The sequence below is a fragment of the Mastomys coucha genome, unplaced genomic scaffold (assembly GCF_008632895.1).
Source record: "Mastomys coucha isolate ucsf_1 unplaced genomic scaffold, UCSF_Mcou_1 pScaffold13, whole genome shotgun sequence".
NCBI classification, from domain to species: domain Eukaryota; kingdom Metazoa; phylum Chordata; class Mammalia; order Rodentia; family Muridae; genus Mastomys; species Mastomys coucha.
The window spans coordinates 57,183,146-57,202,642 of record NW_022196895.1 but is presented as its reverse complement, the minus strand read 5'-3'; the positions used below and the strand labels follow the sequence as shown (position 1 = coordinate 57,202,642).

Genomic DNA, 19,497 nt, shown 5'->3' with positions numbered 1-19,497 from the left:
CATGAACTTGATCTATACAAAGCTTTAGGTCAAGTTGGAGACATAGGATAATCTTCAGGGAGTGATTTTCCCCAAACTCCAAGGCCAGCAAATGATAGTCCTCAGCTATCATTTTTATCATTTCATATATATGAATATATACACATATTAAATTGAATCTAAACTGTGTTGCCATTTAATGCCAAGTACTGTCTCTTCGAATGCTGCTATTCTGATAGATACATACATAACTCTAATAAAGACAAATATTGGTTATATATTTATATAACATATCATTCTCTTATATATACATATATTTGTTTTGTTTTGAGATTGGGTCTCCCTAAGTAACCTTGGTTGTCCTGGAATTTGCTATGTAGATCGGGCTGGCCTTGAACTCACAGAGATCTTCCTGCCTCTGCCTCCTGAGTGCTGGGAGCCATGTGTCAGCCTAGAAAAGACACCTTATCTTTCAGGCCTCTGTTTCTTCACCTATTAAATAAGCACAAGAAGAATGATGTTGAAGACCTTTGCCTTGGAAACACATGAGAAAAAAAGCATGTTTCTACCTGTTCCCATTTCTTTTAAACTCACCTTTGTTTGGGTTTTGTTTGTTTGTTTGTTTGTTTGTTTGTTTTGCTGATTCAGAGGCCCCTTAGACATCTTTAGCACACGAAAGAAAACTGACCGTGAACTGCTGTTTCTTTCAACTGCATCAGTGAAACCACAAAGTACCACCGTTGGAAGACAAGGGCATCCTCGAACACAAAATGTGCCTTACTTATCTTGGGCCTCCAAGTAAGAGGCAGAGACTTCTACCACCAACCCTAAGACATTTAAATGAAGTCATCTGGGTGATCTGGAGCCCCTGACCTCTAGCCCTGGCTCTGCTGAAAAGGGCTTTGTGATCCAGGTGACACCCTTTGCCTACATAGACAAGCCAGTGGCCCTCTACAGTTCTGAAGTTCCTCATTCAGGGGAAGGCAGTGACAGTTCTGTCCTGGCTTCCTTTAAGGATGGACCATTCTGTAGACATGTAAGCCAAATAAACTCTCTCCTCCCCTACTTGCTTTTGGTCATGGCAGCAGTAGAAACCCTAGGACAGAAATTGGTATCAGGAGTAGGGTGTTTCTGTGACAGATCTGAGCATATTTTTGGAAGGATTGTGGAAGGACTTTGGAACTTTGGGCTAGAAGAGCCAGTGAGTGTTGAGAGCTCAGTGGGCTGTTCTGTTGGAATTTTGCAAGGCAAAGGCTGGGAACATAGTTCATGTGGTAGAGCATTGTGCCTGGGCATGCGTAAAGTTCAGAGTTCCATAGAACTAACTGAAATAAAAACTTTGCTTTACTGAGACAACTGATGCTGGTCAGCTGGAGCTGCAAACTAGTGAAGAAACCAGCATCGTCGAGCTGAGATCTTCTGGAAAGCGTGTCCCCAGAGTCAGCACACAAGCTGTGTTCAGAGGTGGCCAGGTTTGCACCTCATGTTGGAAGTCAAACTTGGAATGTGTAAGAGTCTTCCAAGCCAATAGTACTGGCTTTGAAGGCATGAAAGTGTCATGCAGAACAGTTGACATGACACAGTTAGAGGCTGGGGGAGGCCACCAGTGACTGTACAGCTGGTGTAGTGATGGATGCCCCAGGATTGAAGGACTCTTGGGGAAGGATAGAACCATGGGTGCTCTCTTCATAGGGAACCCAAGAGAGATTACTGGGGAAAGTGAGCCCAGTTGTAGGAGACCCCAGCTTTCTGGAGGTGCCAATACCAATGGGACAACTACCAAGAACAGCAGCAGTGGTAAAGGGAAGTAGAAAGCAGCATCCCTTCACAGTGCCTGTATCAACTCCTGCCTCTAGGTTCCTGCCCTGGTTCAGATCCTGTCCTGGCCTTCTCCAACAGCAATATGGAAGTGGAAGCCAAATGAACCCTTTCCTCCCCATTTTGCTTTTGGTCATGGTGTTTCACTGCGGCAATAGAAACCCTGAGACAATGACTTTCAGGATGAACTGTACAAAGGTGCTGTTTTTAAAAAGTTCACCTTGGCCTGAGTTCAAACCTGCCTTGGGTACAAAAGCTGAAAATTAGAGCGGTGTCTGGTACCCTAGCTCTGGCCATAGGCTCATGGAGTTGTGGTGGCTGGCAGGAGACCTCACTGCCTGTCATTACCCACGTTTTCCCTCCCTTATGGAACAATGCTTTGCTGTACGGTTGTGGTGGCCAGTGTATGGGCAGGCATGACAGATGTTCTACACACTGATTTATGTGTACACCAAATACAGTAGCTGGTACATAGCTACTCATTAAACATTTGTTGAATGATGGACATCCGTGTCACCTGGGAGAACTCGTAAAGCCTGAGCCTATTTCAGATTTAAATGACAGAGCCCAGATGACCACCATGTCCTCAAGAGTCTGGAAAGCTAAAATAAATAAATAAATCTTAAAAAAAAAAAAAAGGCACTGGAGAGATGGCTCAGTGGTTAAGAGCACCGACTGCTCTCCCAGAGGTCCTGAGTTCAATTCCCAGCAACCACATGGTGGTTCACAACTATGTGAAATGGGATGCCCTCTTCTGGTGTGTCTGAAGAGAGCAACAGTGTACTCACATACATAAAATAAATAAATAAATTTTTTTTAAGGTCTGGAAAGCACAGCCACAGTGTCTGAAAAAATCATTTTCCTGTTATCAGAGACATGCTGATGTTTTCCCTTTGAGGCTTTGTGGGTAGAGAGTTAAGTATCCAAGTCCTATTATGAAGGTCGCATATCTGAAGAGCCTGGGGTGCTCTGGGCTTTGGGCTTGGTTGGGTAGACACCACACTCACTTTCACTACGTTCAAGGGAGGCAAGGCCAATAAGGAGGCAGGGGAGGGAGAGGTGGAGCCGCATGGAGTCCAACTCTGGCAGCATTATTGCCTGTCCCGTGAAAGTCATAAAGTAAGAAATGTGCCTCTGTTCTGGCTTCCTCAGGGTAGCCATCTGCTTCTTGTTCCCTTCTAGGGGCTGTGGCTCCGACCTGGTACATACCTAGGCTTGGCCTAAGCTGGACCTTTAGGACTTGGGCTGCAGTAGGTCACTTTAACCCCTCTTGCAGTGAATCCTGAGGACTTAGCGGAGGACCTAGACTGTAGCTAGGCAAATGTTCCACCACCGAGCTAGATCCCCAGCTTTAACCTGCTCTCAAGCTTTTGTTTCCCTGAGATATAATAATGAATAGTGTGATTCATCCGATTGGGGGTTGTTGAGGGATGAATGATGACAAGCCTTCAAATGCACGGGAAATCGGGAGGTTTGGTCTGATAGAAGCTGGCAGTCCATTTGGGTCAGGGGACTCCTCCAAGCTTCACCCAGTGGCCTTTTCATTGGCTAGGCAGGCAGCAGCAGTCAGAAGACCAACAAACCGCAGGAGAGGCTCTGCTGCCTTGGGTCTCTTGAGGACGTTTTTTCCTTTCTGAGAGTGGGTCTCCCTGGGTAACCTAAGGTGGCCTCGAACTTGCCTTGCTGTCCCTCCTGCCTCAGCCTCTTGAGTGCTGGGGTCCAGGTGTGAATTACCACACCTGCGCATGCGCACGCATGTGCGCACTTGAGGGTTTTCTCAAGGAAGAACTCTACACTGCTTCAAGGAGGCCTCTGATGTGAGTGCCGCTGATAAAGGAGCAAGCTAAGCTCAGGTGGAGAAAGAGCACCTCAAATGTCTTGCCAGCTACAACCTAATCAGAGGATCAGTGATGAGGCCCTCGAGGCTGGGCAGTGGGTAGTATTTCTAACACCACCACCAGAGTTCTAAAAACAAACAGACCCTCTGTACAAGGCAGTCACTCTGGCAGGTCCGTGGCCAGAGATGGCTGGCTGGGGAGGGATCCATAGCATCCCTTGGACTACAAAAGGAATACCACCAAGGGGCCAGGCTGAATGGGGACAGTTCTAGAAACCATCTCAGAGGACTCCTAGACCATCCAGCAGTAGCAGCCTTAAGAACATTCAAATCCTTGGTGGGAGTGAGGATGTCAACAATGGCGATGGCTACTTCCTGTCTGCTGGACCAGGGCCAAGCAATTTATTTTGAACACATTGTTTCATTTGACCCTATGTGAAATGATACCACCGCTGTCCCCATTTTGAGGCTCAGAGAGGTTAATCAAGTGACACTTTTACCTTTTGTTGTTGTTTTGAATTTGTAAGACAAGGACTTATGTAGCCTACGTTGGCCTCAAGCATGCTAGACAGCCAAAGATGACCCTGTACATCTCATCTTCAGTGCGTGCCACAATTCCCAGTTTTATTCAGTTCTGTGGAACTCTGAATTTTATGCATGACAGGCACATTGCTCTACTACATGAACTATGTTCCCAGCTCTTACCTTGTTGGTATTATGATTGTTATTATTATTGACAGCATCTCATGTAGTCCAGGCTGGCCTATAGCTTCTTTTTTCTTTTCCGTTTTTTTTTTTTTTTTTTTTTTTTTTTTTTTTTTTTTTTTTTTTTGGTGTTTTGAGACAGGGTTTCTCTGTATAGCCCCTGGCTGTCCTGGAACTCTGTAGACCAGGCTGGTCTTGAACTCAGAAATCTGCCTGCCTCTGCCTCCCAAGTGCTGGGATTAAAGGCATGTGCCCGGCCCATAGCTTCTTATATAGCCATGGATGACCTTAACCTCCTAACTGTCCTCCCTCCATGTCCAAAGTGTTAGGATTACAGGCATGTGTCATCATGCCAGACTCTCCGTTTACTTTTAGGTAACAGTAGCACACAGTCAAGTTGGCACCAGGATTCAGACCTGAGCGGAGCACAAAGTTTGTTTAAGTGTTGGAGGGAAGGTAAGGCATAATGGTATTTTCTACTCCTACAAGGGTTTTTTCTCCTCCAGTAGTTTAGCAATCCCCCTAAGGTCAGGCCCTGTGCCAAGCACTTTACATATTTTATCTCTTTATCTTCATAACCTCACTATGAGTAAGTGATTTTACTATGGACATTTGTATAGATGAGAAAATGAAGGCCTGAGACCAGGCAATTTGCTGGGGTTCAAAACCAGGCAGTCTCATTAATGAGCTTCCTGGTGCTGGAACAAGAGACAGTATGGGCCGGACCAGAACCCAGGACTCCTCTGAGGCTAGCTATACGTTCTCTCTGTTGGCAGCATTGTTCCTTAAAAGCGTGCTGGCCTTAAGCCCAAAGAGTGAAATCACACCCTGCGGTTCTGGGAACCTCAGACTGGAGAAGAAGGAAGCTGTTGCTGAGTGGCTCAAGTCTGAGCAGGTGTGCTGGGACAGTTTCCTCTTCTTGCTGGAAGGAGCCTGCTCGTCCTCCTGCCTGCCAGGCCGGCAGGGTGGGGCAGCCCTTGTTAGTACCCTGTGGGAGCAGGGCGGGAGGCAGGTGTGCCCAATAAATAGGTCTGCGTCTTACTGCCTTCCAGCCTTTATCCAGCCCCAGTACACACCCCCCCACCCCGGTGCACACACCTAGATGCCTGCCTGGCAAGCAGAGAAGAGAGTTCAAGGTTGAAGTCAGAAGGTTTGCTTCCTGGCTGTGGTTCAGGACTCTCCTGGTGTGCACTCCTGACCTTCAGCTCACTCTCATCTGTGTAGAGTGATGGTGGCGGTGGGGAGGCGAAGCCTTCCAGCCTTTTCATTTAACACACTATTTATTAACTACCTCTGGTAAAACTGGAGAAATAGCCAAAGCGAGATTTAAGCCTGGTTTCATGGGTCTTAGACTCTAGCAAGGACAGAGTGAATCAGATCGAGTCTTCATCGAAGCCAAGGTACAAGGGAGGCTGAGACACTTCTAAGGGAAGGGTAGCTTAGATTTGAGGGAGGAGAGCAACACATGCGTTGGTACTTACAAGGATGGTGGGTAAGGATGCCCTAAAGATGCCATTCTTTGGGTGAATGGCTGACTGGCATAGCAGCTCCTTTCCAGAAGGTTCATACTAAGAAAGGGGAGAAGGCCAATGGGTCCAGGAGACTGACAGAAGCTAGCCAATTCTAGACACTGGGCTATAGTAAAAGACATGATTGAAAAAAATTTTCAACGGGGGTTATTGAGTAGGCCTAGGGGAGAGAGATGGCTAGGCTTAACAGGAAATGGGGGTGGGGGATGCTTCAAAGAAAACATACGAATGCCACCCTCTCTGAGGAGCCTTCTCTGATTTCTCTGCCTTTGACCTGTGCACGTCTCCCTCCCTCTCTGGCCTTGCTTGTCTGGGTGGAAAGAGAACTGAGGTCTCCGCAGTTTTCTTTTTTGCTGTTGCAGAGCACTGCGGCTTCAAACGCCGTTCTAAGCCTCATGGAGCCTCAGTTTCCCCAGCTGTGTAGAAGCAGGTTGTCTGGCAAGGGCCCGCCCAGCGCTAACGCAACGTGATTCGCTCTAGCAGTAAGGAGGGGGTGCCCGCATTGCTGCGCAGGCACCAGGCTGCTGGCCCGGGCACCGCCACCTGGCTGCCGGCGCTTTTTTTTCCCTGCGGGGGGCTGCGAGACCTGGTCTCAGCGCCAGACTCTGAGCAGGAAAAGCCGGGGGGTGCGACCCCAGGCTCGCGCGGCCCCGCCCCCGCAGCCAGCCCGCCTGCCGCAGCCGGGGGCCCGAGCTCCGCCCTCCACCCGCCCGCCGGGCTGCCTCCTCCCTCCTCCTCGCCCGCTCTCTCGCTCGCTCGCTCGTTCCCTCCCCCGGGCGGGCTCGCCGCTGACTCCGCCGCACGCTGCAGCCGCGGCTGGAAGATGGCGGGGAACGACTGCGGCGCGCTGCTGGATGAAGAGCTCTCGTCCTTCTTCCTCAACTATCTCTCTGACACGCAGGTACTGCCAGCTGGGGACGCAGGCCAGGGACAGGGGTGCAGAGCCGCGGGGGGCTGCAGCCGCAGCTGCAGAGGAAAAGGAGCGCAGCGGTGGGCGCACCGGGGCGATGGGGGGGGGGGTTCAGGCTGCAGAGTCCCCCCTTTCCACGTGCCGTGCGCTGCGCTCCGTTACAGGCGTAGCGAGCTGCAGGTCGCCAGCGCATGCTGTAGCATTGGGGGGCACAGTCAGGGCCACCTAGAGTCTCCTGTCCCCTACCGGCAAAGTTGAGGGGTACTATGATCCCTCCGGCAGGTAGAATCCAGCCAGGGTCGGGGGGGATGCCTAAAGGCTGGCTCTGGGTGTTGTAGGCGCGTCCTCGGCGCCCGGCACTTGCTGCCGTACTTTCACGTGCACTTGTGGCGGGGCTAAGGGAGGCGATCGGTAGCCCTGGAGTCCCCTCGTTCTCCAGCATCGGGTATGCCGTAGCCCCCTAACCTGCTCCGGCGGCGCAGAGTTTCCTGTCAGTTTCTGGCTAGAGGAATAGGGGTCGGCGGGGCACGTGGACATGCGGGCGGAGATTGCGTCTCACTATCAGGAGGAGACCCGCTTAGGAGCGAGCAAGGCAGGATCCGGGCGGAAGGACTATGTAGGGGGTGCCCGGGTCCCCCTGCGGCGCGCGGCCCCGGCGCGCGCTCCACGATGCAGGGGGAAGGGAAGGTGAGGCGGCGTCCCGGGCTCCGGCTAAGACTAGGAGCCTCACCGGCTACCAGCGCATGACAGGAGTGTGTGCTCTGGTGTTGGGGAGAGAGGACGAGGAAGCTGCGGGCTTGGCGACTAAAATGGGGTTTGCTGCTGGGACAAGCAGTTGCGGGGAAATGTGTGCATGCGGCGTGGGGGGCTCCCACCTCTCCCTCCAGTTTTACCCCCAGCCCATGCCTGTTGCAAGCCTAAAGTTTGGCTCCCGACTTAGGGCTTTTGCTCCCGGCTCCTGGTTGTGTGTCCCCCCCAACCCCACCCCTCCGAGAGGCTGGGGATGCGACAGAGCCTGGGAGGAGACCCCGGATGAGGGGACACGCCTGGGTACGGACGGGGGGCTGCTGCGAGGCGGAAACCCGCGGGACTCGCGGGGACTCGCTGGATACCTGGTGTGGAAGCGTTTGTGCCGGCCCGTTTTGCATAACACTGGAAGGGAGGGGAAGGCGGAGTGGGGAGGGGGGGCGGGAGGTGGGAGGAGAGAGGGAAACTTTGCTTCTGGTTAGAATCTACCAGTCTTTGGGCGGTAGCAGCTGTCATGGGACCGGGTGGGCGGGGAGAGGCTTGCAAGCTGACTCCTTGCGGCGAGACGCGACTTGGAGGGGGGGACGCAGCGGCCGAGCCGTTCTGCTCCGGGAAGCCTCCCTCCCGGTGGCGACTTGAGGCTGGCGACTAGGACAGGCGTCCGTGGCGGGGTGTCGCCGAGAGGAAGCCGGCCACGCGCGGGAGACGGCGGGCCAGAGCTCTCTGCAAACGCCGCGGCGTTCTGGGGCCGCGGGGGCCGCGTGGTGTGTGGCTGGCGCGCTCGGGTGGGTTCACAGCAGAGGCCCAAGGGGATGGTGGGGGAGCGATCGAGCTTCTTCAGGTCGGGAGGGGGGTGTTAATGAGAGGACTGGGCTCGTGTGTGTGTGTGTGTGTGTGTGTGTGTGTGTGTGTGTGTCCCCTGAGCGTGTGCACACGCCGCGCGCGCCGGGCGCGTACCTTTACCTCTGACGAAACTGCAGTGGAGCTCCCAGCAGCGTCGCCGGGCACGGTCACACGCCCGGTGTTTGTGTCTGCCCAAGGCGGGCCTTAGCCTCAGCACCCCAGGAGTGGACAGCGTGGAACCGGGACTGGAGGTGATTGGGATGTGGGGGTCCTGGAGAAGACCTGCACCCCAGATCTCGATTGCTTGGAGTCGTGTCCATATCTCTGCACTTAAGAACCGAATAGAACAGGCCCAAAATAGCCAATGAGACTCCTTTACCCGTACCAAGGTTGTCTGCTCTGCAAAGGACCCTCGTCTCTAACTCTACCTTTGGTGTTTGGCTCACCGATTATTAATTAATTGTTTGCCCTTTTACCACCAGCCTATCCTACTCAGGTAGGTAGTTTCCTTGCTTCACCCAAGGAATCTGGAAAATTGGCTAATCAGTTGTCAGCAGAAGCAGTGCAAGGAAAGTTAATTTGGGACGTTTGCTCCCCCGCCCCACCCCCTTTTGACTTAATCACGTGACAGGCCGAAGATCTCCCGGTGATCTTTGCCGGGCCAACTTGGGAAATGTAATTGATACCGGGAGCTTTGCAGCCGCCCCTAGAAGGCTCCGAGCTGAGCGGGAATGGGCGGGGCAGCCCGCCGCCTCATTTTACAGTTGGGGAAGAGGCTGTGAGGGGTGAACTGCTTGTCCACGACCACTCAGCCAGGGGGTGACAGAGCCACCCAGGGCTCCTGACTCCAGGTCCTGTGTGTTACCTCGAAATAGCACTGGACTTGGAGTCAGAAGGCCTGAGTGGAGTCACCTTCCCCGCTCTCTGGCTGGGTGATCCTGGAGCAAGCCATTTTAACTCTCCAGCCGGGTTCCTCCATCTGTCCAATGGGGCCGGTGTGGTGCTGACGGAGAAGCCAGAGAGGCCTGCTTGTGGGGTGAGCCTTATCTGCATGTGAGCTGACTGGCTGTCCTGCTTCTTCCCCCAAAGCCCTTCCCAGACCCTCCCCTCCCCCCAGCTCTCCCCTTGGGAGGGTTGGGGAAAGTGGATTGTCTTGGTCCCCAAAAGAGTTCCTCTTGTCTTTGGTGACTAACCCGGGCTTAGACGATAGAGAACTGTTTGAGGGACTTAACGTTTATCCGTTGGGGCCAAAGTAGACATCAGAACCAGGCTTGTGGAAGCAAGCTTCTTGGAAACGTTTGAAGAATAGATTCCAAAGAACTCTGTGCTGGCTTCCCTTTTGTTCCAGCTGGACCCCTTGCTTGGTGTACCTTTGCCCACCATCCTGCATGGCTTTCTCCCTTCCTAGGCCTTCCTGCCAGCTTGGCTTTCCTGCCAGCTTGCTCTGCTCTCTCTTTTGCCTCTCATATTTGTTATAAAGCCAGGCACTTTTATGTGTTTTGAGTCTATCCAGTAGGCTCCAAGTTGAGTCTTTTATCTTTGTGTGCCCACATGGCACCTGTCACCATGAGCAAGGTCCCTGTGGCCAGCTCTTGACGAGGTCCACGGGTTACAAATTGGAGTACAGCTGAGCCTCGCGCTGACGGGGAAGACAGCTGGCCAGTGAACATGGGAGAGGACATTGTTGAGGGCTACAGCTGCTAGCAAAAGCCTTGACTCCAAAGGCCACACGGGAAGCCCAGGAAATAAAGGAATTATTTGAAATCATTTGAGAGCCTGGAGGAACAGTCACTGTGGGTGTCAGAGATGACAAGGACATTGTACACCAGCTAGTCCAACCCTTATTTAAAAATAATTTTAACAATTATTTGTTTAAATTAGCTAATCTTATGTGTGTGTTTGCATGGGTGTGCTCTGGCACGTGTGTGTGGAGGTCAGAGGACAAGGTGCAGAAATGTGTTCTCTTTCACAAAATGCGACAGTGGAGATTGAACTCAGGGCCATCAGCCTTTTCCTACTGAGCCCCCCCTCACCGGTCCAGAAATATATAATATTATCCAAAGATAGCTGCTTTAAAGTTTATGTATCTCTAGATGTTTTTCTTTCCTATTCATATAGACCAGTTATTTTGAGGGGTGGGGGGAGAAAATAATAAATGAAGTTATTCTGTTATACTAATTTGCAACTTGCAAGCACACTGTTTTGTAACTTGCTTTTTTTTTCTCCTCCTCACAATATGCTGTGAACATCTTTCCTCATCAATAAATATTGTGCCTAATATCTTAATGGCTGTATAGTATTTCATGGGACGTTGAGCCAACATGGATCAATCAACCCCCGGCTGTCACTTGGTTGCTTGCATTTATCCTATTGTAAGCAACGCTGAAACAAATATATTTGTGTACATGTGTTCTTTCCTTCATTTAAATTCCTAGAAGTGGAATTGCTCTGTCAAAGGAACCACACAGGCATTTGGTAAACACATAAGGAAATTGTCTTTTAGAGAGATTGTATTCATTTACACACTCATCAGCATTGTGTGGAAACGCCTGGCTGGCCATACCCCAGTTATTAATGCCATTTGTATTCTAGGAGTTTGAGTTCAGTCAACAATATACTTTGTTACTCTTGCTGTTCTTGTGAGTTTTGTTTGTTTGTTTGTTTGTTTTTTTGTTTTTTGTTTTAATGTTCATTGGCTGTCCCCTTGCATGGCTCCAGGGACTTAGGGCATGAAGGAATGAAGAAGGGAATGAAGGAATGAAGAGGGACACATGGAGACACAGAAATAACTGGGATCAAGTGGATTGGTTGGGCTGTCTGATGGAGAAACCCTCAGATGCTCAGAATGTATTATATACAGTTGTATAGTGAGATGGCATTTATTGCATACAGCCGAATTGAGGAGGCGGGATTATGCATACAGATAAGTGAGGAGGTATGGATTTATCATGGCCTGCTGCTGTATCAAGGGGCCAGATTTAGCTGCCTTTGGTAGGAGCCATCTCCCAAGGGAATCAGTCTCCAAACTGTAGTATCTAAGGGAGGAGAACGAGGGTGGACATTTTCTGCACTCATTGTCAACATTCACACTCGGACCCCCACAAGGGAAGACTTGGCCAGGCTTCAGAGCTTCGCTCTGATTGGAGGTGTGGGGGGTGGGGAGCAGAACGGGACACAGTGCTTTGCCATTTTCCTATGGGTCTGAGTTGTACCCATGCCAACAACCTATATTCACTCAGGGCTTCCTCTGCATCCCATTGCTCAACCACTTCCCATGGAGAATCACTCACTGCTGGTTCCATACAGCACCATGGCTGGGAACTTGTCCTACTTGGCAGATGGATCTTTGTTTCCTCGTCACTGTTAACCAGGACCTGAGCACACAGAGGGGTCCTGAGCACAGGGAGAACTGGAGAAATGACTTGAAGTTCCAGCCATCCTTGAAAGGTGTGGGATAAGGCGACCTCCACTGCCATTGAAGCCAGGGCCAGCTGCCGTCCAGGTCAGAGCTGCAGCTGTGTGGAGCAGGTGTTTTTGCCCACCTTTGGCCTGCATGAGACCAGGGACTGGGTAACTTCTTCGTCTCAGTACATCTGTGGGTAGACTCCCTAGAGGCCCGAGCCCCCCTTTCTCTGGCCCCTCTGGCTGACAGAGGGTGAACATGGCTAAGAAACCCAGCCTAGCCGTTGGGCCCCTGGGGCTCGTGTTTCCCCCTGGCCTTGGGGCCTCATCTCTCCAACTGGTGCAGGTCAGCCAGGAACTCCACTACACTAGGCTATGAGTCACCCTTTTCCTTCCCTCTCATTTAGATGGAGCACTGGCTTGAGCCAGAAGCGGGCCCACAGATGGGGCCTCGGGCTTGGAAGTGAGGTCATGACAAGAACATTGCAGTGTTAACAGCTGCCTTCCCTTCCCAGGCAGCGGCATTTATAGAGCATCCTCCCAGTCACATGGTCTTTGCCGAGCTGTCTGCTGGCACTATTACATTTCTTCCTCACAAAGACCCATACGACCTAGGTACTGTTTTACAGTTTTAAAGATTTCATGGTCTCTAAGAACTCACTGAAGCGGTGGGGATAGTGATGACGTGCCCACACCACCTAACTCTTAACGCTACCCGAAGACAGAAGGCACTCTATTTGTGCTCCAGGTTGTTTCTCCGGCACCTTAAATCAATGATGCCACACCGAGAGGAGACGGCATCTAAAGTCCTGCTGTTGCGCCAGGCCTCAGTTTCTCAATCTCTGAAAGGGGGCTAACACACCCTGTCAGGAATAAAAATAATGGATGGAAAATGAGCGCCAATCTGCTACAACTTGGAATTTTCTCACTGAAGCCCTTTTATGGAGGAGGTTTAAGTTTTGAGCCGGTCCTGTACGTGCAGTCTTTTGGGTGCTTGGTTTGTCATCCTGAGAGAGGGGGTTGCACACAAGGCCTTGAAAAGGCCAGACAGGCATTTTACCACTGGGATACACCCCCAAACCCCTTTCTACTTTTTATATTGAAATGGGGTCTCATTAAGTCGCTCAAGCTGGCCTTCAATCTGTGATCCTCCTGCCTCAGCAGCTGGGGTAGCCAGGACTATAGTGCCCCCAATCCTGGACTGCATAATTGCTTATGTTAGAAGAGAAACGTCGCGTGAGCTGTATGAAGGTGACGGGGATGCTCATGGCCAGTTTCCCTCTGACTCACCAAGGCAGAGGAGCAGCTCATAGTCATCTTCTGGACACCTCTAGGATGTGCAGTCCTTTGCACCGGGCTGACCTTTATGTTCTCTATCCTCCTCCTGTCCTAGGTCTTTGTCCCATCCACATCCAGATTCCCATAACAGCTACCAGGCTTCGCCACGATTGACAGTGTCTTCTCTCGTTTGCCCTTGGCCTTGGTCACAAGGCTGAGAGCAAGGTTCAGAGCTTTTTCTGTAGAAGCCTGCTCTCCCCCGCCCCCTCAGTATGCACAGCCTCCTCAGTCATCTGTGTTCCTCCCCAGAAGTCCACTCTCACAGCTGACAACCCACACACCACGACTGCCCAGGGCTCCCCCGACCCTTCACCACAGGGCTCACTCTTAGAGTTGCACATTCCATGGACTGGGACAGGTGTGTAGTAACAGGACGACCCAGCACTGCAGGGCTGTCCGTCATCCTAAGGGCCCTCTGCACTCTGCCTTTCCTTTCCCTTGCTCCCACCAACCACTGGTGTTTTTACCGTGTCCACAGGTTTGCCTTCTTCAGAGTAACAGGTAACTGCAATCGTGTAATATGTAGGTGTGAATGGGTAGTAACGTGATTTAAGATTTCTTTATACCTTTTCATATTTTGATGGCTCGGCCCCTTACAACTTTAAACTTCACAGCCAAACTTGAAGTTTGATATACAAGGGCATCAGGCCCTTGAAGTTGGCCTTCCAGCCTAGGCGCCAGGATTTAACCTGAGGTGTTTACTTTTCCCAAGTTTTAAATCAGGACTTATAAGCACCATGACCTTGAACAAATGTCCCCAACCGCAGTTGGTTCATATACGAAACTGGGGATAACAGTTTACTCTTCTGTGGCTCATCCCGGAATGTGCTGGGAGACTTCCTCCAGGGACCTGGGTTCATGCTGTCCTTTGCTATGTCCTCATGTCTGTCCAACTGTTTCTGTTTACCTGCAAGAGCTGGCTCCCCTGCGCTGTGTATGGATTCTCCCGTCTCTAGACCTAATGGCTTCAGCCCTGCTTTATAGTGTGCTGGGCCTGCACAACTCTGGAATGATCTCCACTGAGTTTGAATCCTGATCTGAGGTTTGTCTGCTGGGAAACCTCCCGAACCACTGGAAGTCACACGAGCTTCCATGTTTTTTGTTTTTTGTTTTTGTTTTTTTTTTAGATTTATTTTATTTCATGTACATGATCACACTGTAGCTGTCTTCAGACACACCAGAAGAGGGCATTGGATCCCACCACAGACAGTTGTGAGCTACCACGTGGTTGCTGGGAACTCAACTCAGGATCTTTGGAAGAGCGCTCCCAACTGCTGAACCATCTCTCCAGCCTGCTTCCATTTTTTTAAAATTATTACTTTTTTCCCATACAATATATTTTGATTGTGTTTTTCTCTCTTCCTAACTCTTCCCAGATCACCTCCACCTCCCTACCTGCCCACTTTTGGTCTTTCTTTCTATCTCACTCTCAACACCCCATAAAAACCCAAACAAAAACCAATAGGAGAAAAAAAAAAAAAAAAAGCCAAAACAAAGCAAAACAAAAATGAAACAAAAAACCCAGGTATGAAGAAAACAAAATTAAATTTATTTTGTGCTGACCAGCTACTCCAGGGCATGGGTCCTACCCTAGAGTATGGGTGACGCTCCATTGGAGAGAACTGATTTTGCCTTTGTCAGCAGGTATCAATAGTAAATAGCTGCTTGCTTAGGGGTGGAGCCTGAGTTCTCCCTCTCAGTACTGGGACCCCATCTGACTTGAACCTGTGCAGGTCTTGTGTGTGCTGCTACAGTCTCTGTGAGCTCAGATGTGCATCCATCCTGTCCTGCTGGAAGACACTGTTCCCTTGGAGTTATCTATCACTTCTGGCTCTTCCAATCTCTTCATCTTCTCTTCCACATGGATCCCTTGAAGGGGGATCCTTTGATGATGATATCCCACGGAGGGTTGAGTGCTCCCAAGTCTCTCCTACTCTGCCCGTGGTCGAGTTGTGGGTGTCTGTGTTAAGTCACTGTGTCATTGAATACAGAGAAGCCGAGCTGGTGCCTGACTTGAAGCTTCAGGACTACTGACCGGCCTTCACAGTGCTGGAGTGTATTCCACACACTACTGGAGGGGAAAGGGAATCATCACTCTCACACAGCTACAAACTCTACAACCTACAACAGTAACATGCCTGAGAAACAAACTGATGCGATAGTGGCAAAAATGCTATGGGAGCAACCAGGGCCGTTTTGATTGAATCAAAGGCCCCTTCTGTGAGATAGAGTGCCTACTGGACATTGCCAAAGTGTCCAAGAGTGTGAGTCTAGATAGTTTACAGACCATGTGGGGAAAACAAACTACTATTATTCTGTTCAAGGAGCATAGCAATAAGATAACTCTTTAAAAAAAGGGGGGGCAGGCAGTGGTGGCATATGCTTTTAATCCCAGCACTTGGGAGACAGAGGCAGGCGGATTTCTGAGTTCGAGGCCAGCCTGGTCTACAGACTGAGTTCCAGGACAGCCAGGATTACACAGAGAAATCCTGTCTATTGCCATTCCATAGAGCATCCTCATCCGACAGCCTCCATTCTTATAAAGAGTAGCTGCAAATCAAACAATAGCATGGGTTTATAGCACCTTGTTTGCCTGGTGGGCCAGGGCCACTTCATCACTTATGCAGGCCACAGGCAATACTCTTTAGGAAATTTCTCCTGGATAGTCAGTACTATGAAGATGCAGTTTCAGTTATCATTTTCTCCTTGGAGAACAGGCACCCCCAGTGCACAGCAAAGCACAGCTTCTGAACTATGGTGGCATATGCTCTCTTGGGATCAGGGCACCCACTGGTTTTCACTTTGTCTTAGAGTTCTGGAGAAAGGCCACGGCCCCTGCTGTCATTCTAATATCTTTCTTCCTAGCCAACCTGAGCTTTAAGCCCCTGCCTGAGAGCCTGTCTTCTTTGTGAAGTCACTTAAGTCTCTTCTACTCAGGTAGGTTTGGATGAGCTTTCCTCACAGATCACCAGGAAGGTTGCCCGTGATGATGACTAGTGGAGACAATGCCTATCTTCAGTGGACTCACCAGTTCCCTCTGCACACTCTTGCTTCATTATCAGCCATGTCAGGGTGTCATGATATAGGCTGCACACCGCGTCTTTCATTTGAGTGGCTCGGGATCCGTGAACATATGGTCCTGATGAGGATGGGCTTCCTGCAGGGATGTTGGAGGTTGGTTGTGCATTCTCCGTTTCATGAATTATGAAACCAAGGCACAGAGAGGTCGGGTCAGTTAAACCTCACAGCTGGCTGAGTGGCTGGTGCACAATTTGAACTCTGAGCAGCTTCCTTTCCTCCATGCTTTGGGAGGGCCCTAAGAGAATATTCTATCCAGCCAGCCTTTCATAGAAGAGGGGGCCTGAGGTGCCTAGAGGTCCAGTCTCTTCCCTTCAAGCTGGGTCTTGTCCAACTCTCAGACCTGATCAGGGGAGAGGATATCTTGGTTCAGAGGGAGGTCAGGGCAGGAAGTCTTCTCAGAGATATTACTGCTGGGCTCTGGGTGTCTGTGGGACTCTGGACTAGGATTTTCTTTCTGTTCTCACATCCCTAAATCCCCAAGACCACACATGTGCACTGTTTGCAGTTGACCTACCTGGATCTTCTCACTAGACACTCAGACCCTCTAGTGTAGGAGATAGAGAGGATATGAAGAGGTGTCCTGGTCAACAGCCTGGCTTGCAGAGCTTCCAGAGATGAGTCCTGGCTTGAGGTCTGGTCTGCAGGCTTTGGGTGGCAGCTGGGCTCCTGGGACCCCACTCAGCTCTTTCTGAGGGTACTGAGTTGCCACATGATCTAGAGAGAGACTTACAAATGGGGAAGTAAAGTCATGGACTAGTTAGCACCACAGTCTTGCCATGGATGCAGTGTCTAAACCAAGACAATAAATCTTTGCCCTAATCGTTCCAGAAGAAGGGCTTAGAGTTCTGGGATTGGGTTCTGGGGACAGTAGACCCTATGTATGGCCTTGGCAAAGGATTAAAAGGGTATGGTAAAGGATTTGCTTGTGTCTCTGCATTCTCATCTGCCAAAAGGGTGTAGTAGTAACATACTGTCATGTACTCTAAGGTCTTAGTGCAAATGGCCCGAGACAGTGCCTATGAGGTATGCAGGGATATTTGGTATATAGCCTTCTGTGTGAAGCGACAGAGTACAGAACCTGGGATTCTTTTTTTCCTCCTGAACTCTAGGTCTTTTGTCCTGCCTAAGCCTGAAGTTCGTCTGTCAAAGTAATTGTTTTCCTTTTCCTGCACTAAATCTAAAGAAGTGTCCCATTGCGCCTTAGCAACTGTTGCCATGCTGGCTTTTAGAAAACCAAATCCAGTTGGATGCCACTTGAAGAGAGATGAACGAAGGAGTATCTGGTAGTGGCTAAGAACCTAGGCTTTATGGTTCAGCTGCCTACATTTTAAATCAGGGCTTTCCCACTTTTCTAGCTCTGTGACCTCAAGCAAACGTTTTGATCTCTCTCAGCCTCATTGCTTCAGATGTGGATCAGGAGATTGCTGTGTGGTCTTAGGGAAACATGGCACAGCTGCAGAGGGCACAGAGGCTTGCCTCTCTCACATAGCAAGTGCTTGATAAATGATTGTCACATCAGCGGTGGCAGCAGCGGGGATGGAAATGTGCATTATACAAATGTCATCTTGAGCTTTTGAGAGGCTCAGAGTACCTTAGGGATCACCTTGCTTAGTATTTTTTTTTTTTTTTGAACCTCAAAGTAAAGAAACAGTTTAAGAACAGATGAGATGCCCTCAGCTCATACAGCAGGGGCAGGCTGGAACCCTGAACTGCTGTCTCCTTGCCATAGCTGGCTCTACATAGCAGGGACTCCCCTTTCTGGGACCTACTATCTGGATACTTAGCTGGGTAAGCCCTGCCCGGCTGAGATGGATGTTCCCTGACAGCTCTGCAGCCATATTTTTTCCTTGTGATTGCCTGGCAGAACATAGTCATTTACCAGAGGGAGAGAGGAGACGTTGGAAACCAGGCCCTGAGCAGTTGCAGCAGCCGGCCCACGAGTCCCTCCCTGGTGTTGCCATGGCAAACAGCCTTGGCAACGTGGCTGCTCAAGCCTTTATTTCTGGTCTCAGGATCCTTGTGGGGGAAATATGGTACCTAGAACATGGAGGACTCGGTTGTGGCTCCTTGGCACAGAGGGTGGCCCAGACTTCATGCTGCTGGAGATCTCAGGCTACAGTATCTTCTGAGGAGAAACTCTGCAGTCCACCAGTGAGACCTGCAGAAACAGACCTCCTGGTATGACCTTCAAGGTCTCAAATGCCCATCTAACATCTTCACTTGTCAATCAGCCACTGCCTGTGTGACCAGCTGTGATAAGCAGAGAAGCATAGTATTCGGGAATGTGATCTCTGGCTTTAGATGCTTCTAGACCGGCCTCATCTTCAGCCCTATCTTTCATCAGTAACGAGGAAGAAGAGAAACAGATAACAACTACTGTCTAACTCTTCCAAGGGATCCTTTGGTGGCCCTGTGCTGAGTTCTACCCGCGTACAATCGATTAACCTCAGAGGAACCCCATGCAGCAGTCTCTACTAAGCCCCATTTTACAACTGGGTAGACTGAGGCTGACATAGAGTTGCCCTGGTAGTGTTGTAGAATTCCTCTTCCCTGGTTGCTTCTAAGAGACACTGCCATGAGGGGTCTGACCTTCCTTCCTGCCCTCATCTCCCCCTATGTTCTTCAATACCCAGCTCAGATGCCACTGACTCTGATCCCCACTCTCAGAGTGCCCTTTCTGCTGTGATCACACAACCTGTTATACTTACAGTCCTCGGGTTTGCATTGTAGTTTGTCATCCTCAGAGTTTTTGTTTGATGGTTTGGTGGCTAGGGATGGAACCTAGGGCATCACGCTTGCTTGCTAAGTAGACACTAACATTGAGAGCTACACTCCACCCCCACCCTCTACCTCAAACATCCCACACGAGGAGCCTGACTAACTAGGAAAGCTTTAACTGTCTATCCACATGAGGAGAGTTTGGCTGGGTAAGCCCCAAGAGTCATCAAAGAGGTTGGCTATTCACCATTATCATTTTTTTTTTTAAGGGTAATCACAAGATAGCAACCCACTTGGATTGCTTGATATGCAGGAACCTAAGCTGGGACCTTCAGGGCCATTATCTCTTTAATCCCCCAGCAGCCTGGGAGGTTGGTACTCTAATGCATGAGAACAGGACTTAGGGAACTGCAGCCACTGTCCCCAGATCACCTGATCCTGGCTCATATTGGCAGGGCAGGGATAGGAAACTAGGTGTGTCTGCTTCAAATCACTTGATCCTGACAACTTAGTGTGGCTAATCCAACTGGGCACAGAAAGCATTCGAATGGGGTGGCTAGAGGCACCTCAGTAGGCCAGTAGCAGGGTCA

General features: G+C 50.3%; 1 protein-coding gene across 2 annotated transcripts in view; it reads left to right on the top strand.

The window, feature by feature from the left end:
- The first annotated feature begins 6,621 nt into the window (after positions 1-6,621).
- Positions 6,622-19,497, top strand: part of Ppargc1b (PPARG coactivator 1 beta) — a 112,790-nt gene continuing 99,914 nt past the window's right edge. For both annotated transcript variants that reach the window (XM_031365805.1, XM_031365804.1), the window contains exon 1: positions 6,622-6,769. In XM_031365805.1, coding sequence (XP_031221665.1) covers positions 6,723-6,769 — 47 coding nt within the window. In that variant the 5' untranslated portion in view covers positions 6,622-6,722. The remainder of the gene's footprint in view (positions 6,770-19,497) is intronic.